The following is a 19,711-nucleotide window of genomic DNA, read 5'->3' on the forward strand; positions in this document are numbered from 1 at the left end:
GCAATCAGGAATCAGATCAGATCAGCCCACCAGGATGAAGTAATGTGTAACTGATTACAAATGACTCAAGGGCAGTGAAGGTGTGTCCTCAGAAGATTCCCCTGAGCTGCACAGACAGCATCAGCTACACACCGGCCCAGAGACCCTGCCCCACAGCCCAGTTCCTCCAGATTTTGACACATGCCATAGGCACACTCAGCTTGACCCAGCCCCTGCACAGCTGAAGTCCCGGGCTTCGGGGGAGGACCAGCACCCCACCCCCATGTCTTGTCCCTGTCAGTCACCACTTCCTATGCTCTCCTTCCTCTGTACAGATGGCCCACAGCCTGGGTAGGCAGTGGAGATCCCACAGGGACCCCACAGCAGGCTGAGAGGGGGGCAGCGTGAGGGCTGACCTTGGCCTCTCCTTTCCCTCAGGAGGCTCCTGAGGATGACTGAACTCCCCATTGAATTCCTGTCTCACGTATTTACCACACAGACCCTTACAGCTGAGTTGGCTCCATGTCTGATATCACGAAGATCAATAAGCTCAACTCCCAAAGCCAGGCTCTTGGGCTAGCTGGGTCTTGCAGCCCTCAGGGTGCAGGGGGTGGGGGACTCCATGGGCTGCCCTGGCGCCACAGGTAGGAAGAGACTCTTGCCGGGGCAGCCCTGGATACAAAGCTATCCCTAGAAAACCCAGCTGGCTGCAGCGCCCAGATCTCTGTTTGAAATTCTACTCTAACTCTCACCCAGCAGTTTGCATTTTGTCATTCCACGCTGGCTGGCAAGGGATTTGGTCCAGGAAAATTCGGTTGTCGGATGCTGAGAAAAGATCAGCAAGAAGCGATGTATGAAAATCCCCCAGCGGCTCTGAAACTGGGAGGAGACAGGCTCACGCCTTCCAGAGGGCAAGAAAAAAAGGCTGAGACAGAGTGGCCAGAGAAGGTCTGAAAGTGGAGTTAATTCTCAGGAGGCGAGAGGAGTGATTCCACTTTGTCTAACTTGTAGAAAAATAAAACACAAGAGCTCTAAAAGCACAGCTAGAGGCAAGTACATCACACTCCAGAGTCAAGCATGCCCTGCTGGGTAACCTCGGGCAAGTGGCTGAACCTCTCCAGGCACCAGTTTCCTGCCCTGAGAAACGTGGATGCTAACACAGACTTTGAAGCCACCCAGCCCTTTGCAGAAAGAGTGGAGCAAAGCAGGGGCACTAAAGGTCGGCTAGTGACAGTCCATGCTGTGCAGAAAGGCTGGGCTCCAAGTCAGTATGAGGCAGCCGGGTCTCTGGGATCCCAGCAGCTGAATGAGGATGCACGTCCACGTGTCCTCCGTCCCCTGATTTTACCAAGATGCTGGAGGAAATGACAGAGTTCAAACACGTCCACTGCCGTAAGCTGGGAGGAGTGTGCAAGCAGAGAAGAACAGATAATAACTTCCAGACAAATAACCATGGGATGGGAATCAGCTGCTAGCAAGTCAAAAGGAGAATATGAATTAGGATTTTGACAGTTATTCAGAGCAAAAAAGGAAATGCAATTCTACCAAGAGGCTCAGAGGCTCTCCTGTCTCATTCAAAGTAAAAGCCAAGACCTGGGAGACTTGGGCGGCACCTCCAGTGTCTCTGAGCCTCTCCCCTGCCACTCCTGCCACCCTGGCCCCTTCTGCTCCGAGGACAGATCTAGATGACACGTTCCCGCCTCAGGTTGATCAAAAAAAGATACATTTTAAAAAGATAAAATCATGATACTTACACAAATATAAAATGAACATGTGTCAAAGATTTTTTTTTTTTTTTTTTTTTTTTGCGGTACGCGGGCCTCTCACTGTTGTGGCCTCTCCTGTTGTGGAGCACAGGCTCCGGACGCGCAGGCTCAGCGGCCATGGCTCACGGGCCCAGCCGCTCCGCGGCATGTGGGATCTTCCCAGACCGGGGCACGAACCCGTGTCCCCTGCATCGGCAGGTGGACTCTCAACCACTGTGCCACCAGGGAAGCCCCAAAGATTTTTTTTTTTCAGTCATTAGGTAATGAGGGCAACAGCAAGGCATCAAAGACCAATTCTAAGGAGCAACCAAAGAGCAGACATGGACACTGGTGACCAGGAATGCTGATTCCGTCTATTCACAGAAGAGTCCACCAGACAGAATCCATTTGCTTCTCTATGGACTGGAATTATCTCCACCACTACTGGTTCTAGAACTTACAAAGGTGAAAGGTAAGTCAAAGACCATGACCTACTGAGTCTACTAGAGCATCTGATAACCTAGAGGGTGCAGGTGACCTCACACGGAGATGTCATAGACTCCTACTCATCTTTCTCTCCTTCACCATTTTATTTATTTTATGATGATGATGTTTTGCATTTCAAAGCCTTTCACAACCTTTCCTGACAGGCCTGTGCACCTGTTCTTTCTGCCAAGAGCATTTGCCTCCCTGATGCTCTGACTTCTTCCACAGCCTCCCTCTAGCCATTCTGCTGGTCTCACACCCCACCTCTGGCTCCAGCACATGTGAGGCTCTCTCCCCAATTATCAAAGCCCCAAAATCCTGGGGCTGATCATGAGCGCATGATGCATGCTCTCCCCTCCCTCTCTCCCTTCCCCTAGAGGGCTGTCCATCTTGATCGCTGCGATGTCCTCAGATCCTAGAACACTGGGTGATAACAGCATGTAAGCCTTCATTAAATATTGGTTGAGTGAAGAGACAAACAAAAACCAAACATCAACAGTGGCAGGGGTGAGAAGGGGGAGGTTTGGATGGACAAAGTTGGCAGGTTCCACTCACTTCCTAAAAACTGCTCCGCCCTCTTCTCACCTCACCTTATCTACAAACAGCCTCCCTCCAGGTTAGGTCAGAAGATCTGATAATGCAGATGCTATCACAGCACACCCTAAAGCCTCCTTCTCTAAGATCCAAAGCTGAAAATTACCTTTGCTCAACTGGAGTTTCCTGCCATAACAAGAGCTACCACTGACATCCTTTCAGTGATGCCTCCTGCCCTGACCCCCACCCCCAGACCAGCCATGGCTGTGTGATGGGCCTGGGAGCATCAACCTGGGAACCTCCTTGTGAAGCCAATAGCAGCGACAGCACTGAGTCTAAGGGATTCACTCCCTAAGATCCCATCCCACACGCGGACCACTGTGATACCATGACAACGCATGCTGCCCAGGGGAGCAACTGCCACTCACAAGGATGCAGGTCTCGGCTGGTCTCTGTTACCTTTGCCACCTGCCTGCCTCCTCCACTTTGCCTGAGTCCCAAGATGTTTTCCCATCACTCACATCACTGCTGCCCTTCCCCCAGGAGCTGGGATTGGACCTCCAATCAGGCCAAGGTGAAGACGACTAGAACTTCAGTGGGCCACTCACCTGCACTGAGCTGACGATGCTGACAGCTGTCCTGCCCGTGCCTGAGGCCCTGACAGCTGCCCATGCCAAGAATCGGCAGCCCTGACCGAGGCTCTGGTTTGTGCATGGGACAGGCAAACAGAATGATACCCCTGGAAGCAGCTGTCAATCTAGGACAGAAGGCAGTTGGCAGATAAACATCCCAGACGTCCCCGGTGGGAATGGGCCCTGTTGCCCACAGCAGTAGCTTTTTGACGCATCCTATATTGGTTTCCCTCCCTCCCTGGTCTCACGTCCTCTCTCAGACAATGTGCACTTGAATCCTTGTCTTGATTTCTAAGGGAATTTAAGACACTTGGGAAGAGAATAAATTCTATTTCACTGATCAGCACAATTACAAGCCCTCTTGGGCTGGATCACACTGCACGCACTGCCCTCTCCCCAGGGTCTGCCATCAGCCACAGGGTCAGGGAACATGTGACAGAAAGAGGGCTAGAGCCAGAAGCCTGCAGCCTCAGAGCCAGACAGGTGCCTGCAGACGTGCAAATGTGGTTTTGCACAGCCTGTGAGAAAGAGATGGTTGACACCCCTCGCTGTCCTAAAAATACAGAGCCAACAAAAACATCAGCAAATTACCTTCATCAACAAAGCTTCCATTATTGTCATGGGATTTTCTGAAGAAACAGCTCAAGAACTGAGAAGCCTGGAGAGGCTGAGGCAGCCGCCCATGGTTGCACAGTGCAGGAGTGGCCAAGACATTGCTGGAGCTCAGGCTTTCCTCTGAAAAGCGATGCTGATACCAGCCAGGCCTTTCATTCCGCCCACAGGCATTGTAGCTTTTCCCTTGGTCAGTCTCTTGCATGACTCATTCTGAGGGAAGCCAGCCACCACACCAGGAGGACATGCAATCCATTAAGAAGCCCATGTGCATAAGAATTAAGGCTCCCGGGCTTCCCTGGTGGCGCAGTGGTTGAGAGTCCGCCTGCCGATGCAGGGGACATGGGTTCGTGCCCCGGTCCGGGAAGATCCCACATGCCGCGGAGCGGCTGGGCCCGTGAGCCATGGACGCTGAGCCTGCGTGTCCAGAGCCTGTGCTCCGCAACGGGAGAGGCCACAACAGTGAGAGGCCCGCATACCGCAAAAAAAAAGAATTAAGGCTCCCAACTGAGGGCCAAAATCAATTTGCCAGCCATCTGGGTTGTTGGGATGCCCCAGTCAGGCTCCTCGCTGACTGCTGCCCCAGCCAGCACTGGGCTGAAACTTCACGAGACCTGGAGTCAGAGCACCGGGCTGGACCCCTCCCCAAATCCCTGACCCACATTGAGGGGGGGAAGTCACAAGGATTCTTATTTTAAATTTTGGAATGATTTGTTCTGCAAAGACAGGGACTGCAATAAACACCATTTGTCCCAGTTAGGATTGGTTGGGGTTCCTTTACCTGATGGTTCGTATTTTTTATAATTTCTGGAAAATTCCCAGCCATTATTTCTTTAAACACTGCTTTTCCCTCATTTTCTCTATTAGTTCTATCTTGGACTCCAATTAAACATTTTAAGGACATCTCACTCTATTCTCCAAGTCATGACATTTCTCTTTTCATCTTTTTGCATCCCTTTGCTACATTCTGTGTAAATGACTTAAATGTGCCTTCCAGTTCACTGATCTTCTCTTTATTTGTGAACCATCTGCTATTCAACCTATTACACGTTTCAAATTGATCTATAATTTACAAGAAGAAAGCACAGATTTTTGGTGTGTGGTTCACTGAATTTTTTTTTTTTTTTTTTGGCTGTGTTGGGTCTTCGTTGCTGTGCGTGGGCTTTCCCTAGTTGTGGCGAGTGGGGGCTACTCTTCGTTGCAGTGCACGGGCTTCTCATTGCGGTGGTTTCTCTTGTTGCAGAGCATGGGTTCTAGGCACGCAGGCTTCAGCAGTTGTGGCTCGCAGGCTCTAGAGTGCAGGCTCAGTAGTTGTGGCACGCAGGTTTAGGTGTTCTGCGGCATGTGGGACCTTCCTGGCCCAGGGATCGAATCAATGTCCCCTGCACTGGCAGGCGGATTCTTAACCACTGCGCCGCCAGGGAGGTCCTGGTTCATTGAATTTTGATGCAGATTACATTCATGTGACCATAATCGCCATGAAGTCAAGATACAGACACTCCCATTATCTCAGAAAGTTCCCTCATGCCCCTTTCCAGTCAAATGTCCCTCCTAGAGGCAACCATTTTATTGATTTGTATCCCCTATTCTAGAACATCAATAAGCGTAATCATACAGAAGATAAAAACCAAAAAAGGGGAGGAAATCGTAACAAGCCATCCACAGTTGCTACTCACTTTGAGCAAGACTGTGTTCAGACAAATCCTTGAACTGCAAGCTTAAAGTAAAGCAGAACAAAGTAACCAAGAAACCACTGGGCTCAGCATCTAGCAGGGATGGTTGTATCAGTGCCCGTCCTCTCCTCAGAGCCACCCAGGCAGCTGGCCAGCAGTGGTAACTTGTTCACCATCCCTCAGGGAACTAAAGCAGTGCATCCCAGAAATGATGCAGAGATGGCTGTTTTGCAGTGACCCAGCCTCTTCAAAGCACAGGAAATGTATTCTATCTCAAAAACCACGTGGGGCTCGCACTTGGACTACAAAATTGAGCTGGAATAGAAGCCGAAATGTAACATACATGTTGGTGATGTTTCCCCCTGACCTGAATCAATGCTCTCTTCCAAACCACGGCTCACACAGAAGGACGGCACGTCCCCTCCTCAAGGAAGCACGCCCAGCCCCATCACACACACATAATGAACTATCACATGCACCCACTGAGGAAACGTACTATTCTGAGACCCTCTGGCTGGTGGAAAGCATCAAGTTCAACATCTCTCAAAATCCTCCATAACAGAATAGTATCGGAAGGTTAGGATCTTACTGAATTCAGGCCTGTTTTTGCTACTTCCTGTGTCAGTTTCTGGACTCAGTCACCCAGTCTCACATTTTCCAGGCTGCCAATATGATTTCTCTCCTTCCTTTCTTCCCTTTGCTGTCCTTAGCGGCACTGGCATCATCCCCTTTGCTCCTCCTCACACCTGGGTCCTCCCTCCGTGCTTCCATCTCATCTGTGCACAAATATTAGTCAGGTGCTTTCCAGGTGCCCAGGAGAGGGGGCAGAACCTGCGTGCTACTGGGCACAGGAACGCCCTTCTAGGAGATCAGGTGACAGAGAGAGGTGTCTGGAGCCAAAGGGGTGTCGAGTTGAGGTCTGGGGGCAGAGAAGGGTGACTGTCCCATGCCGAGAGGGGGCACGTGTAAACAGTGGGAGTCGGGGCACATCCCTGAGCTGATGGACAGCAGGTGGAAGAGGAGGCTGTGGGGTTGGGGGTGGCGGGGGGCCCACACACAACTGCGGCAGGAGGAGTGGCAGCGGAGGGAGGCTAGCCCATGGAGGCAGGGATAACGGTGTCACCCTGCGTCTCCCCCTCCTCCTAGCCCCACAGGGTGCCCTGAGCTGAGTGCTCCTTCATTATGCGCATCTGTTTTGGTCCTTCCAATCCTCCCAGTCTTTACTCTGACCTTCCTGTGTCATCACTGTCTCCTCTCAGCCTGGACAGCTGGTCTCCCCAGGGCAGCCTCCCCGCCTCCCTCCCTGGTGCCCTGGATAAGGGAACAGCTGATTTCTCCTCCCTCCTCCAGGCTGCGCCCAGATCTACTCTGCCCAACAGGACCACCAGGTAAAGGGCTGACTGGTTTCTCACGCTCAGTCCCTAAGGGCCCCGGAGCCCCCACTTCCTGCCTCTCCTGTGTTGCCAGGCCACGTGGAAGACCTTCAGGGAGGGAGGAGACAGCCGAGCTGGCACAGGTGCAGCCCCGGCTGAGCCCCCACCCACGGCACCATCACCACCACTGCCAGCCCTGGCGGTGCATCCCCACATCCCAGCTCATCTGAGCCCCGGCCCATTGCCTTCCGCCAGCATCTCACGGAGCAGACAAGCAGCCACGCGGGCCCAGCCAGTCCACAGCATGGCGAGAAATTATCTGCGCTGTGTTTTTTCCTTAAGCCACTAAGCTCAGGGTCAGTTGTTAATTTGTTAAGCAGCAAAAGATAACTGGCGCCATGTCTACGACTGGCTTCAATATCTTCCGTAACCTGCTTAGCCCTCGCTGTGCTCACGTGGCCGCGCAGCCATATAGTTAGCAGTTACTTCAGGTAAAAAATCCTATATCTCGTTTCTCGGAAGAAAACTAACGCAGAAGAGGAGGCAGCCTCTACAGATCCCGTGGCAGAGGCTGGCAGACTCATTCAACAGGGAAACGGGACTGAGAGGCAGGAGGATGATGGCTATTTGGAGCTTCAGGGGATACAGGAGAGGAAGAAGGGGAAGCATTATTCCTGGGGGCCGGGTCCCAGGTGTCATCCATCAGACGGAGACCGCTGTATCTTTGCTCCTTGAAATTCAGGTATGTATAGAATACTTGGTAACTCTTCATTAGCCAAAATATTAGGAACTCCAAACATTTTTTTTTTTTTTTTTTTTTTTTTGGTACGCGGGCCTCTCACTGCTGTGCCCTCTCCCATTGCGGAGCACAGGCTCTGGACATGCAGGCTCAGCGGCCATGGCTCGCGGGCCCAGCCGCTCTGCGGCATGTGGGGTCTTCCCGGACCGGGGCATGAACCTGTGTCCCCTGCATTGGCAGGCGGACTCTCAACCACTGTGCCACCAGGGAAGCCCCAGAACTCCAAACATTTTATTTATTGGGGTTTAAGGTCTTACAGATAAGCCATAAGACCCATCTCTTAAAGCCTCATTCTTAAGATTCTACCATTTTATCATATTTATTCTTGATTTCAGATAAAAAAACTGAATTGAGAATAATGGAAAACATTATTGGTATTTCTTTTTTAAATTGTCAAACCCGTCTTACTTGAAGCAGAAATCCTCATCATCAGGCCTGTGAGCACACGACTGCCATTAGTGAATGTTTACTCTTTGCCAAGTACCACCCAAGCATGCCACGTACATCTGCAGTCATCCTTCCAAACTCTGCGAGGCTGGCATTTCCCCCACCGGGCAAAGGAGGAATCTGAGACTTACAGACATAGTAAACATTATGGTTAAGATTTACACCTAGACTTGTTCAATCCTAACCCTTTGTCCTTAAGCAGTCAACGGCAATGCCCCTGTAATAGGCCGAATTGTGTTCCCCCAAAAGTCATCGGTTGAAGTCCTAATCCACATGCCCAAGTATCTCTGAGCGAAACTGTATTTGGAGATAGTCTTTAAAGAGGTAACTAAGTTAAAATGAGGTCACTAGAATAGGCCCTAATCCAACATGACTAATGTCTTTATAAGAAGAGATGAGGACACAGACACACACAGAGGGAAGACCTTGTGAGGACATAGGGAGAAGGTGGCCATCTGCAAGCCAAGGAGAGAGGCCTCAGGAGAAACCAACCCTGCAGACACCTGCATCTGGGACTTCCAGCCTCCAAGAGAAAATGAATTTCTCTGAGAAAATAAATTTCTGTTGTTTAAGTCATCCAGTCTGCGGTATTTTGTTCTAGCAGCCCTGGGCAACTAACATAGCCACCCCCAGGAAACAGATGAGCCAAGGAGAAAGCATGGGGACTCCTGTGCTTCTACTCAGTTGGGATCACTTACTCTGACCTGAGACATCTTTCAAAGCTCAGCTGCCTGAACTAATTTAAGAAACTGAAGAGTGGCAGCAAATCAGAAGAGGTGTAGTCTTCTAGAGACAGGCCCAAGGATTCAAATGAAATGTGATGTCAGTAAGAAAGAAAAACAATTAAAAGGGAAAACAAGACTTGGAATACCCAGCCTTCTGGAAGGAGCCAGTGCAGGACAAACACATCAGCTGGTCCCGGGGGGATGACCGTGGGCAGTGGCCGATGGCGGCACTGTTTCCTGAGTCAGGAAGGTACTCGGCTTCCTTCTTGTCCAGGTGGGACCAGAGGCAGCAGCCATCACTAGGAAATATCTTTCTTGTATATTAAGCTGGTTATCCCATCCCAAGCCTTATTAGAAAGAAAGGCGCTGGGTTCCCTTTTGTGACTATGTAGTTTAGCAAATAATTTAATGCTTCTAGAAATTTACCCTACCTGGATATCTGCCTTCTGGGCTTCCACTCTACAAATCAGACAGCTTTGGATGACTAATGAATCCTTCCTTTCCTGACCTCAGGAGAAGGACTACATTTATTAGAACATGACTGCTATCTGTCTGTCTTCTGTCAGGTACAAGCTTCTGAGTGTGGCTAGAGATGACAGTCTCCTGTGCTCAGCTGCCCCACAGGGCTCTCCCAATGCCCAAAGGACACTGCATCAAATGAGGATCTGGGTCCCAGAAAGTGGACCCCAGCCATGCGTCCCGTTGACCAGCAACTTCTCATGCTGTGACTGTAACTGCTGTCATTCAGGGGCAAAGGTATGGCCACAAGCAAAAATGTCTCAGTGCCAACATGCACACAAGTACCTACACACCTGTAATGCACAGCCCTGTGGACATGGCCGTCGGGGGCAGTGTGCTGGGTGCTGCAGGCCTGCGTGCCAGGACAGAGAACGCTGGACATGGGACAGAGCTGCTTCCTACAAAGCCTCGTGGGGATCCACAGTCCCAAGTTACAGATAATGTACTGGCACTGCTATAAAACACTCAAATATATTTGATTGTTAAACACGTCCAAAAATAAACTCATTTTTCTCCTTTGTCCACTGTGCTTACCTGTTGTAGAGGAGAATGTCTGGCTTCCAAATCTGGCCATCTGGGAAACGAACCGTCTTCACGCCTGGATACTCTGACATATTCCACTGTAAATAGTGATCCATCCAAGACTGACAAACACAGAGGGCGCCATTAGCAGCACTTTGCTTCCTTGCCTGCTAATATATCTTATAAGAGATTATTAGATAAGTTCAAAACCAAAAAGAGTTCCAGGCACTTATTTACATAATTGAGTTGCTATCTGTAAAATATATGGAAACTGGGAATTAAATAACCCCTTACAAAATGACCATGAATAGCAAAAAAATCACATTTAAGATCCTGCTGTCACCATGACCACAGTCAGAAGGTAGCATTAAAGTTAATTCCAGTTCACTGAATGCCCCCAAGCCTTCCCCTCCCATAGCAGATGGGTTTTTTCCTAGCCAAATAAAGAACTGTCTTGCCTTCAAAGTTTTCCACTGTAAAGACACTTTGGACAAATAAATTCATTATTTCAATTAGAACAAGAACCAAGCTGGAAAAATGAAGAATATTTATTTCCATGAAACAACTTCGTGCAGCTGCGGGGGTACCTCTCAGAAATTTCTAAGGCACTGTTTTTGGATTTGAATTATTATTTTCATGTAGGAATAGTGCTTCTGACACCACAACTCAAAAATGCAAACATGGGTGTTGGCAGTAAAACAATGAATCAGCACATGGGGGTACAGGAAATATTTATAAACACGTGAACACAGGTGCATCTCTTTGGGGCTAGGCCTGAAATTGGCTCTTGAGGGGTCTTTGTGAGATGAAGGCCCATGTCTGGGGTCCTCCGCGCCAGGACTATGCACCCCAGAGCTACCTGGGGTCCACTAGCTCTGTAAAGACTGCCCAGGTAGGACCCCACCTGCACTGCTGGACAACCAGCACCACCCAGCCAGGACCGCAGGGCTGCTGGGTTTGGACTCATCAGCTCCTACAGGTGTGCATAATCAGAGCAGACCCAGTAAAGGCCCCCATCCTGTATTCAGTCCCCCTGGGGCCACCTGCTCTGGAGCTCAAACTTTCTCAGATTAAAAGGGTATGTGATGCAACACCCCAAGCTGGTCCAGGGACAACTCCCTATAATCAATCATTATTTCTGCAGCAAAACATGCATATTTTTACTGAGAAAATAAATGCATATCAATATCAGTTTGATGTAAAGTTATAAAAACAAACAAACAAACCAAAAATCCTGTCATGTTCAGAGTTGCTGAGATTTGAGAATTGCAGCCAAGGGGCTGTGGGTCTAGAGCTACTGAAACTTGCAGCAAGGGTCAAAGGGCATGTCCCAGAGATCCCACCATCCTCTGGAAAGGGCAGGCAAGCATCCCAGTTCTGGGTCTACCTGAAGTCAGGCAAGAAGGAATATGCAGGCAAGTAACAGCATTTCACAGCCATGGACCATGGAAAGGAGGGTGTATTGCTACCTAACGTGCTGAAGTATCATCTGGGGCATTTAGGATAGAGACCCACCAGGCCGATGTTTCTAATTAGACATGTGCAGCTGGGGAGGGTCTCTCCCACCCTCACCCTGCTGTGACAGGACAGCACAGCACCCAGAAAGAGCCAGACCTGTTCGAGCGGTTTTGCAGGAAGGCCTGGGTACCAGCCATGCTGTGTCCGCTCCAGCAGCTCCAACTCTGCCCCATTTGCCCAGCGCTCCCTTCTTTCCTCTCCCTTGCTCTGGGCATAAGCCTTCATGTGCCCAACATCTGTGCTTTCCTGACCAAGTCTTCATATCCAGCCCTGGGATGCTTCTCTGGCAGCTGATTATCACAGAGCCTTACACTGTCACCTTCCCCACCATGCTGCTCAGGGCCCCAGGGCCCCAAGAACTGCCCAGGAAGCTAGGTGTGGCAGGCAGACACCCATCTCCTCTGCCTGCTGAAATGATGGCCACAGGGCAAGGGGAAGCAGGGAAGAGGGAGCACTCTGTTGGTCAAACTCAAACCTCTCCTAGGGGTACCTGATCTGAGCTGCAGGAAGCCTCCCTGGCAATTCCTCACCCCTCCCGTCTCCCCAGCTCCCTGTGCCCCAGGACATGTATCCCGGCCATCCTGCTCACTCAGTGTCTGCTATGTGTACCATGCTCACCAGGATGCCAGGATGCCAGCATTACTATTCCTATTTACAAGAGAAATCTGAGGCCCAGAGAAGTGATATATTTTTTGTTGGTCACTGGATCAGGATTCAGAACGGCAAGCTGGGTGACTCCTGGGCTCTACCGTGGTTGGTTCTTCCCATCCAATCTGTCTGCACAGGCAGATTCTGCACCCCAACAGGGTGGGCTGCTCATCATCCCTGAAGGCACTGCCCTTCTGGGGCTCTTCCTTAGTCCAAAGCCAAGCTGGGTCTCTCTCACCCTCACGGCAGAAAGGGGGGCTACCGGGAGCTTTGGAATCAGACAGGCGGGTTTGTACCAAGGCTCCGGCAGAGAAGAACTGAGCTCTAGCAGGTAAACCACCCTCTCTGTGCTGCAGTTTGCGCGTATGTGTCACACCTCATCAGGCGCTGTAAGGATGCAATGAGATAGTGTCACAGCAGGTAAGTCACATGGCCCTGGGAGGCACGTGATACATGATGGCTTTAAAAGGAAGAGGGAACCCTCCCTTTCACAAAATCTCAGAGGACATGAGAGCTGTAATAACTGAGCTGCAGCCAAAGGTGGAGAGAGCAAGGGCCAGCTCAGTGTCAGGAGGTGGATAGAGCAGGAACCTTGGTGCTGCGTTGTCCTGGATTTGCATGAAGATTTCTTAAGAATGGATGTGGAGGGGCTTCCCTGGTGGTGCAGTGGTTGAGAGTCCGCCTGCCGATGCAGGAAACACGGGTTCGTGCCCCAGTCCGGGAAGATCCCACGTGCCGCGGAGCGGCTGGGCCTGTGAGCCATGGCCGCTGGGCCTGTGTGTCTGGAGCCTGTGCTCCGCAACAGGAGAGGCCACAACAGTGAGAGGTCCGCGTACCGAAAAAAAAAAAAAAAAAAGAATGGATGCGGAAAGGGGCCCATAAACAAGTGGAGGGGGGGGAGTTTCTATCCTCCAAAGTACTGACTGCCCACTCAGATTGCAAGGCCCGGGAAGGCAGAGGCACTGAGCAAAATCTGTGCACAGACAGCAGCTGGCACAGCTTCCACACGTGGGCACCTGGAAACAGGCATGAACCTAGAAACGCCAACCCTCCCAGAGCTTCCCGTCAGAAGAGGCTGCACTTTGCATTCTCTCCCTATTTCTGTGTGATTCCTCCTCGTTAAGTCATCAAGATACGATTACATGGGATGCTTAAGGGGAAACGCAGGGGAGGAAGGGGCCCTTGATCTAAGATGCACAGTAAGAATCCCACTCTTTCAGGGGTCTGAGAACTGGCCCTATTACAACCTGCCTTGGGCCCACAGGAAACTCTTTTTAAATGTGTGTGTGCACACTTGCATGGAAATATTTAATGCAAGAAAGAAAGAAAGCAGAGAGTGAGAGCAAGTGAATGAAAGAGAAGGGAAAGTTTACTTCATTTAAAAAAAATACAGTATGGTATAATAAATATATTTGGTCTTTTTCCTTGGTTCCTGGCACAGAGCTCCTAAAACCCTGGGAACTTCCTGAGTGATCAGATGTCTTTTAAGCATATTTTTTATACTAATGAGTTGGCTTAGGGTGGGGCCCCTAGTCAGCCTCAGGTCAGCAGAATGCCTCTGGTCACCGGAAAGATCAACCCTGCATTAGAGGGTGGGAACCCTTATCCCCACCCCACCCCTATCTCTGGGAAGAGAAGAGAGGCTGGAGACTGGGTTACGAAACTCTGAACAATAAGGCTGATATTGTAAAGCAACTATACTCCAATAAAAATTAATAATAAATAAATAAACAAATGATGCTGTTGGAGCAGGACAAAAGAAAACAAGGCTGGTGACCACATCATGGTGCAGGGACACAGTGGCTGGGGTGGGGAGACAGAAGTTCCACTTCTCGCCTCATACCTGCCCTGGCATCTCCTCCCTCAGCTGTGCATGAGCTGCATCCTTTATAATAAATTGGAAACATAGATGAAGGTTTCTCTTGAGTTCCAGGAGCTGTTCTAGGAAAATACTGTACCCAAGCGGGGTGTGGTGGGAACGTCCAATTTGAACTCAGCTGGACAGAAGTGTGGGTTGCCTGGCTCCCCCATCTGCAGTTTGTGTCTCAAGTGGGGGCAGTTTGTGGGACTGAGTCCTTACCTCGAGGGACTGCACGCTAACTCAATAAAACTGAACTGCTGGACACCAAGGTCGAGTCCCGAGAATCACAGAACCAGCTATTGGATGGGCAGACGCCAAGTGCCTGGTGTCAGGAAACACCTCACACACACATGCTCTGAACATTCTTTCCGTCAACTGTTTTGATCTCAGAGGAAGAGAGTGGGCCTCCTCCTTCCTTCTGCCCTAAAACTTTCTTCTCTCAGTGGGACACAGTGATTGAAACACCACCCTTAACCGTGGGTTACTCTTATGGCCCTAAGCAAGCCACCGACATCTCATCTATGAGCATAACGTATGGCATTTCTATTTGTCAGAGAAAAGTGATAAAGAATGCAGAAATGAAGAAGGTAAGCATTTTAGAAATAAATATGGTTTAGAATCTAATCCATCATTAGAATTAGGAGGTAAAAAATAAGCATAAGAAGGATGGGAAACCTGAAACCAGAAGAATGGTCAAAATTCCAAAATTAAAGACAACAGATTTTTTTTTTTAAAGCAACTACAAGTCTCTGGATGGCTCAAATGTCTCTTTAGAAACTGAAATGGCTTCTCGTAGATTAAATCAGATTATGTCTGACAGGCCTCCCCAAATGATAAAACTAATCTGCCGAGAAAATACACTAACTGCTTCCTCCTCCTGTGAATATAGAGGTAAACAGAAAGATCAGACACGTTCTCTTCCTTCAGGTTATCTAAATAACTGGAAAGTCCTACAAATCAAGGGCAGGTAAGAGAAAGGAAAACACAATCAACAAACTGTAGGTCAAAGAGAATGTTTTCTCTTTCTCTTTTTGAATGTATAGAAAATCCATCATTTGTATAATATTGACCTCAGAGTTGAAATACCTAGAGAAAAGATAATGTGGATTCAGGTTTTCAGAACAGGAATTCAGCAACATGAAATGAGAGGAGAGAAAAACCAGTTGCTGAGAGCAATTTCCTGGGTCCTCTGTCCCCTCCTGTCCACATTTCTGCCCTCCCTCCCTGGGGACTCTGGCCTTGACCATCTTCAGCATGGAGCCTCACTTCTTGTCTGTCCCCATAGCTGGGGCAGGCGAGGCTGGTCACCAGTTGGGAGAACACAAAGAGCAGGAATCAAGGTGGTCGTCTTACACATGGCTCTGGGGCAGCTCCCAAGCCTTGTCGGGGTGACATCTGAGTTCCCCATTGGCCATGCTATGGCCACAATAGGAATGCCATGGCTTTCCAGATGGAAACACTGGGTAGGGCAGAGGTTAGATAACTTTTAAGGTCTGCTCTAAATCCAAGATACTTGTGATTCCTTAAAATTCTGCTGGGAGCTACTGTTACAACTGCTCCATGAGCTACAGGTGCCAGATAAATGTGCCACCCAGCTTTATAAGGACATGCGCTATGAAGGCACCCAACTTGTTTTCCACCTGGAAAGAAGCACTAATTAGCAAGGTCACACCTAGAGACACCCGGGCTCCCTGATCATCACATTCAGAAGAGTTTGTGCCTTTCCTCCTCTCCCTCCCGTTTCTGTAAAGCAGAGATTTCTCCCACCTGCCAATTCCACGGTCTACACAGCTAGCCTGCCTCCCGCCAATTCTCTAGGGAGGTACTTGGTCTTGATATTTGAATCTTCTTTAGAGCGTAAATTACACAGCCGGATTGGAAATGGTTTGCAAGTAGAAACTGGGTCTCATCCTTTTCTGGGCCCCCCCTTACGTGGCCTAGTTCAATGCTTTCCACAAAGCAGGTGCTTGAAAAGATTAGTTGAATAGGTACATGAGATTAAAAAGTGAGTTTTAAAACAAATGAAGCTGCAGGTGCCTCTGCAAATGCAAGTCTTAATTAGAAATACACTGTGCTTGAAAGAAATTTAGAGGCCTCTGGTGACATCTTCCAAAGCAAGGATGTTTATTTATGGAGAACCTGAACTCAATGCAGTAAGTAATAATCCAGTTACATTTTTCCTGGAAACCAACACCCTTGTAAAAATCACCAAATAATATACATTGCTGAAGATCAATCACTTACTGAGGGCTAAGAAACAGAGACTCAGGGAAACGTGACCTGACATGCCAGAGGCAAATTCAGTGTCTCTCTCTCTCCATGAGAAAATTGTCCACAGCAGCTCTGCACTTTAGAGGGCTTGGGAAACAAGCAGTTTTATGTAAAAAAGGAAACATTTGCATTATGCCCCAGGATTCCCAGAGCTATACCTTACATGACAGTCCTGAATGCAGGGGATGGGGGCGGGGGCTGCAGACCTGAAGGCATTACTGGCAATTTATTGACAGATACACTCTTAGAATCTGTGCATTGCATTGTATGCAAATACTTTACCTTGAAAGAAAGAAAAAAACCCCTCTGAACTCTTGAGATCTCCATGAAATATGTGGGTAAAAGGGCACCACTGTCCACTATTCTACTTTGAGCTGCATTTAAAAATAAACTAGATGAATAGATTCCCAGATATGGGGTAAAGCAAGTATAGTAAAATGCTAATTATAGAATCCAGGAGGCAGGTATATGGGTGCGTGCTATGAATTCAACTTCTTGGTATAGTTGAAAATTCTCATCAAAATAAACTGGGTAAAAACATTACTCATAATATGTAGTAACCTGGGGGTTAGTGCTTTGCTTACACACAGCCAGATGAAGGTGAGTTTAAGTGAGAATGCAAGTGGAGAGATTGAGGACAGTAGGGCAGGGGTCACTGCTCAGGGGAGCCTTGCCATAAAGGTTAAGAGGAACCAGGAAGTCACCGGACGGATTTATGGGGACAGACTGCATCATGTCTGTATGCTAATGGGTGGCTCACAGACACTATTATGATGCTCCAGGCGATAGGGGTAGTTGTGAAAGCCCAGCTCTCAGCAGGTGCCAGGAGACAGAGCCAAGCCCACTGAGGAAGGGCTGGCTTCCAGGGGAACACAGACCCTGTACCCCTGGCAAAAGGAGGGAAGCTGGAGTCGGCGGGCACAGGTGTGCAGGTGGGATCCACACACTGAAGAACGTTGCTTTAAATCCTGCAAGGGAGACTCTCAAAGGTTCCTACTTTATTCACTACAGGAAAGTTCTGCAAGGGGTCTGAGACGTAGCTAAGGGTACCCCTGGGACAAACAGCAGACAGTGTGAAGTAAATCCATTTTCTGTTTTCTATCCCTCAATGTCCACGTGTAGCCAACTAAAACTCACCTGCCCAAGAATTGCCTGGGAGCATCCTTTGCCTCCATGTTGAAGTATCCCCCTCCCACTTCACAAATAAAGACCTATTTCCCTTTTCTCAACTCTTACCTAGGGACACTGACCCAAGAAGCAAGAAAAAGTCCATTCAAAATACCAGTGTCTATGTCAATTTTGTTAAAAATTTGGGTGACAAATACTTTCAAAGGTCAGATGCATTTTAATTCTTTAAATTCTTTGTTTTCAGCAAAATTGAAGGAGAAACTAATCAAATTGTCCACTGATACACGTTGATGAAAACTCATTGTTTTTGGCATGTAATCTGTAAGAAGTTCAAGGAACTGAGTAAACCTGTTGTTACAAAGTACCTTTCATTCTGAACTATACGTTCCTACATCTATTTTTAAAAGCTATAGAATTGATAGTGAAATCTGTATCGATGTCTCAGTTTTAGCAATAAAAATGTCATCTATGAATACATTAATGAATTTAAAATAAAGCCCCATCTTTTTTTTTCTTTTTTTATACAGCAGGCTCTTATTAGTCAACCATTTTATACGCATCAGTGTATACACGTCAATCCCAATCTCCCAAGTCATCACATCACCACCACCACCACCACACCACTTTCCCCCCTTGGTGTCCATACGTTTGTTCTCTACATCTGTGTCTCAGTTTCTGCCCTGCAAACCAGTTCATCTGTACCATTTTTCTAGGTTCCACATATATGCATTAATATACGATATTTGTTTTTCTCTTTCTGACTTACTTCACTCTGTATGACAGTCTCTAGATCCATCCATGTCTCTACAAATGACCCAATTTCGTTCCTTTTTATGGCTGAGTAATACTCCATTGTATATATGTACCACTTCTCCTTTATCCATTCATCTGTTGATGGGCATTGAGGTTGCTTCCATGAACTGGCTATTGTAAACAGAGCTGCAATAAACATTGGGGGGCATGTGTCTCTTTGAATTATGGTTTTCTCTGGGTATATGCCCAGTAGTGGGATTGCTGGGTCATACGGTAATTCTATTTTTAGTTTTTTAAGGAACCTCAATACTATTCTGCATACTGGCTATATCAATTTACATTCCCACAAACAGTACAAAAGGGTTCCCTTTTCTCCACACCCTCTCCAGCATTTCTTGTCTGTAGATTTTCTGATGATGCCCATTCTAACTGCTGTGAGGTGATACCTCATTGTAGTTTTGATTTGCATTTCTCTAATAATTAGTGATGCTGAGCAGCTTTTCATGTGCTGTTTGGCCAACAGTTTGTATTCTTTGAAGAAAAGTCTATTTAGGTTTTCTGCCCATTTTTGGATTGGGTTGTTTATTTCTTTAACATTGAGCTGTATGAGTTGTTTATATATTTTGGAGATAAATCCTATCTCCGTTGATTCGTTTGCAAATATTTTCTCCCATTCTGAGGGTTGTCTTTTCATCTTGTTTATGGTTTTCTTTGCTGTGCAAAAGCTTTGAAGTTTCATTAGATCTCATTTGTTTATTTTTGTTTTTATTCCCATTACACTAGGAGGTGGATCAAAAAAGATCTTGCTGTGATTTATATCAAAGAGTGTTCTTCCTATGTTTTCCTCTAAGAGTTTTATAGTGTCCAGTCTTACATTTAGGTCTCAAGTCCATTTTGAGTTTATTTTGGTGTATGGTGTTAGGGAGTGTTCTAATTTCAGTCTTCTACATGTAGCTGTCCAGTTTTCCCTGCACCACTTATTGAAGAGACTGCCTTTTCGCCATTGTATATCCTTGCCTCCTTTGTCATAGATTAGTTGACCATAGGTGCCTGGGTTTAACTCTGGGCTTTCTATCTTGTTCCATTGATCTATATTTCTGTTTCTGTGCCAGTACCATATTGTCTTGATTACTGTAGCTTTGTGGTATAGTCTGAAGTCAGGGACTCTGATTCCTCCAGCTCTGTTTTTTTCCCTCAAGAGTGCTTTGGCTATTCGGGGTCTTTTGTGTCTCCATACAAATTTAAAGATTTTTTGTTCTAGTTCAGTAAAAAATGCTGTTGGTAATTTGATAGGGATGGCATTGAATCTGCAAATTGCTTTGGGTAGTATAGTCATTTTCACAATATTGATTCTTCCAATCCAAGAACATGGTATATCTCTCCAGCTGTTTGTATCATCTTTAATTTCTTTCATCAGCATCTTATAGTTTTCTGCATACAGGTCTTTTGTCACCCTAGGTAGGTTTATTCCTAGGTATTTTATTTT

At 47.8% G+C, this 19,711-nt stretch overlaps 1 protein-coding gene across 1 annotated transcript in view; it reads right to left on the reverse strand.

Moving 5' to 3' along the window:
- The window catches only part of LOC132419772 (neuronal acetylcholine receptor subunit alpha-7), a 125,315-nt gene that overhangs the window by 56,548 nt on the left and 49,056 nt on the right, over positions 1-19,711 (reverse strand). The window contains exon 4 of the mRNA XM_060003660.1: positions 10,059-10,168. Coding sequence (XP_059859643.1) covers positions 10,059-10,168 — 110 coding nt within the window. The remainder of the gene's footprint in view (positions 1-10,058; positions 10,169-19,711) is intronic.

Source organism: Delphinus delphis, chromosome 2 (assembly GCF_949987515.2).
Source record: "Delphinus delphis chromosome 2, mDelDel1.2, whole genome shotgun sequence".
NCBI classification, from domain to species: Eukaryota; Metazoa; Chordata; class Mammalia; order Artiodactyla; family Delphinidae; genus Delphinus; species Delphinus delphis.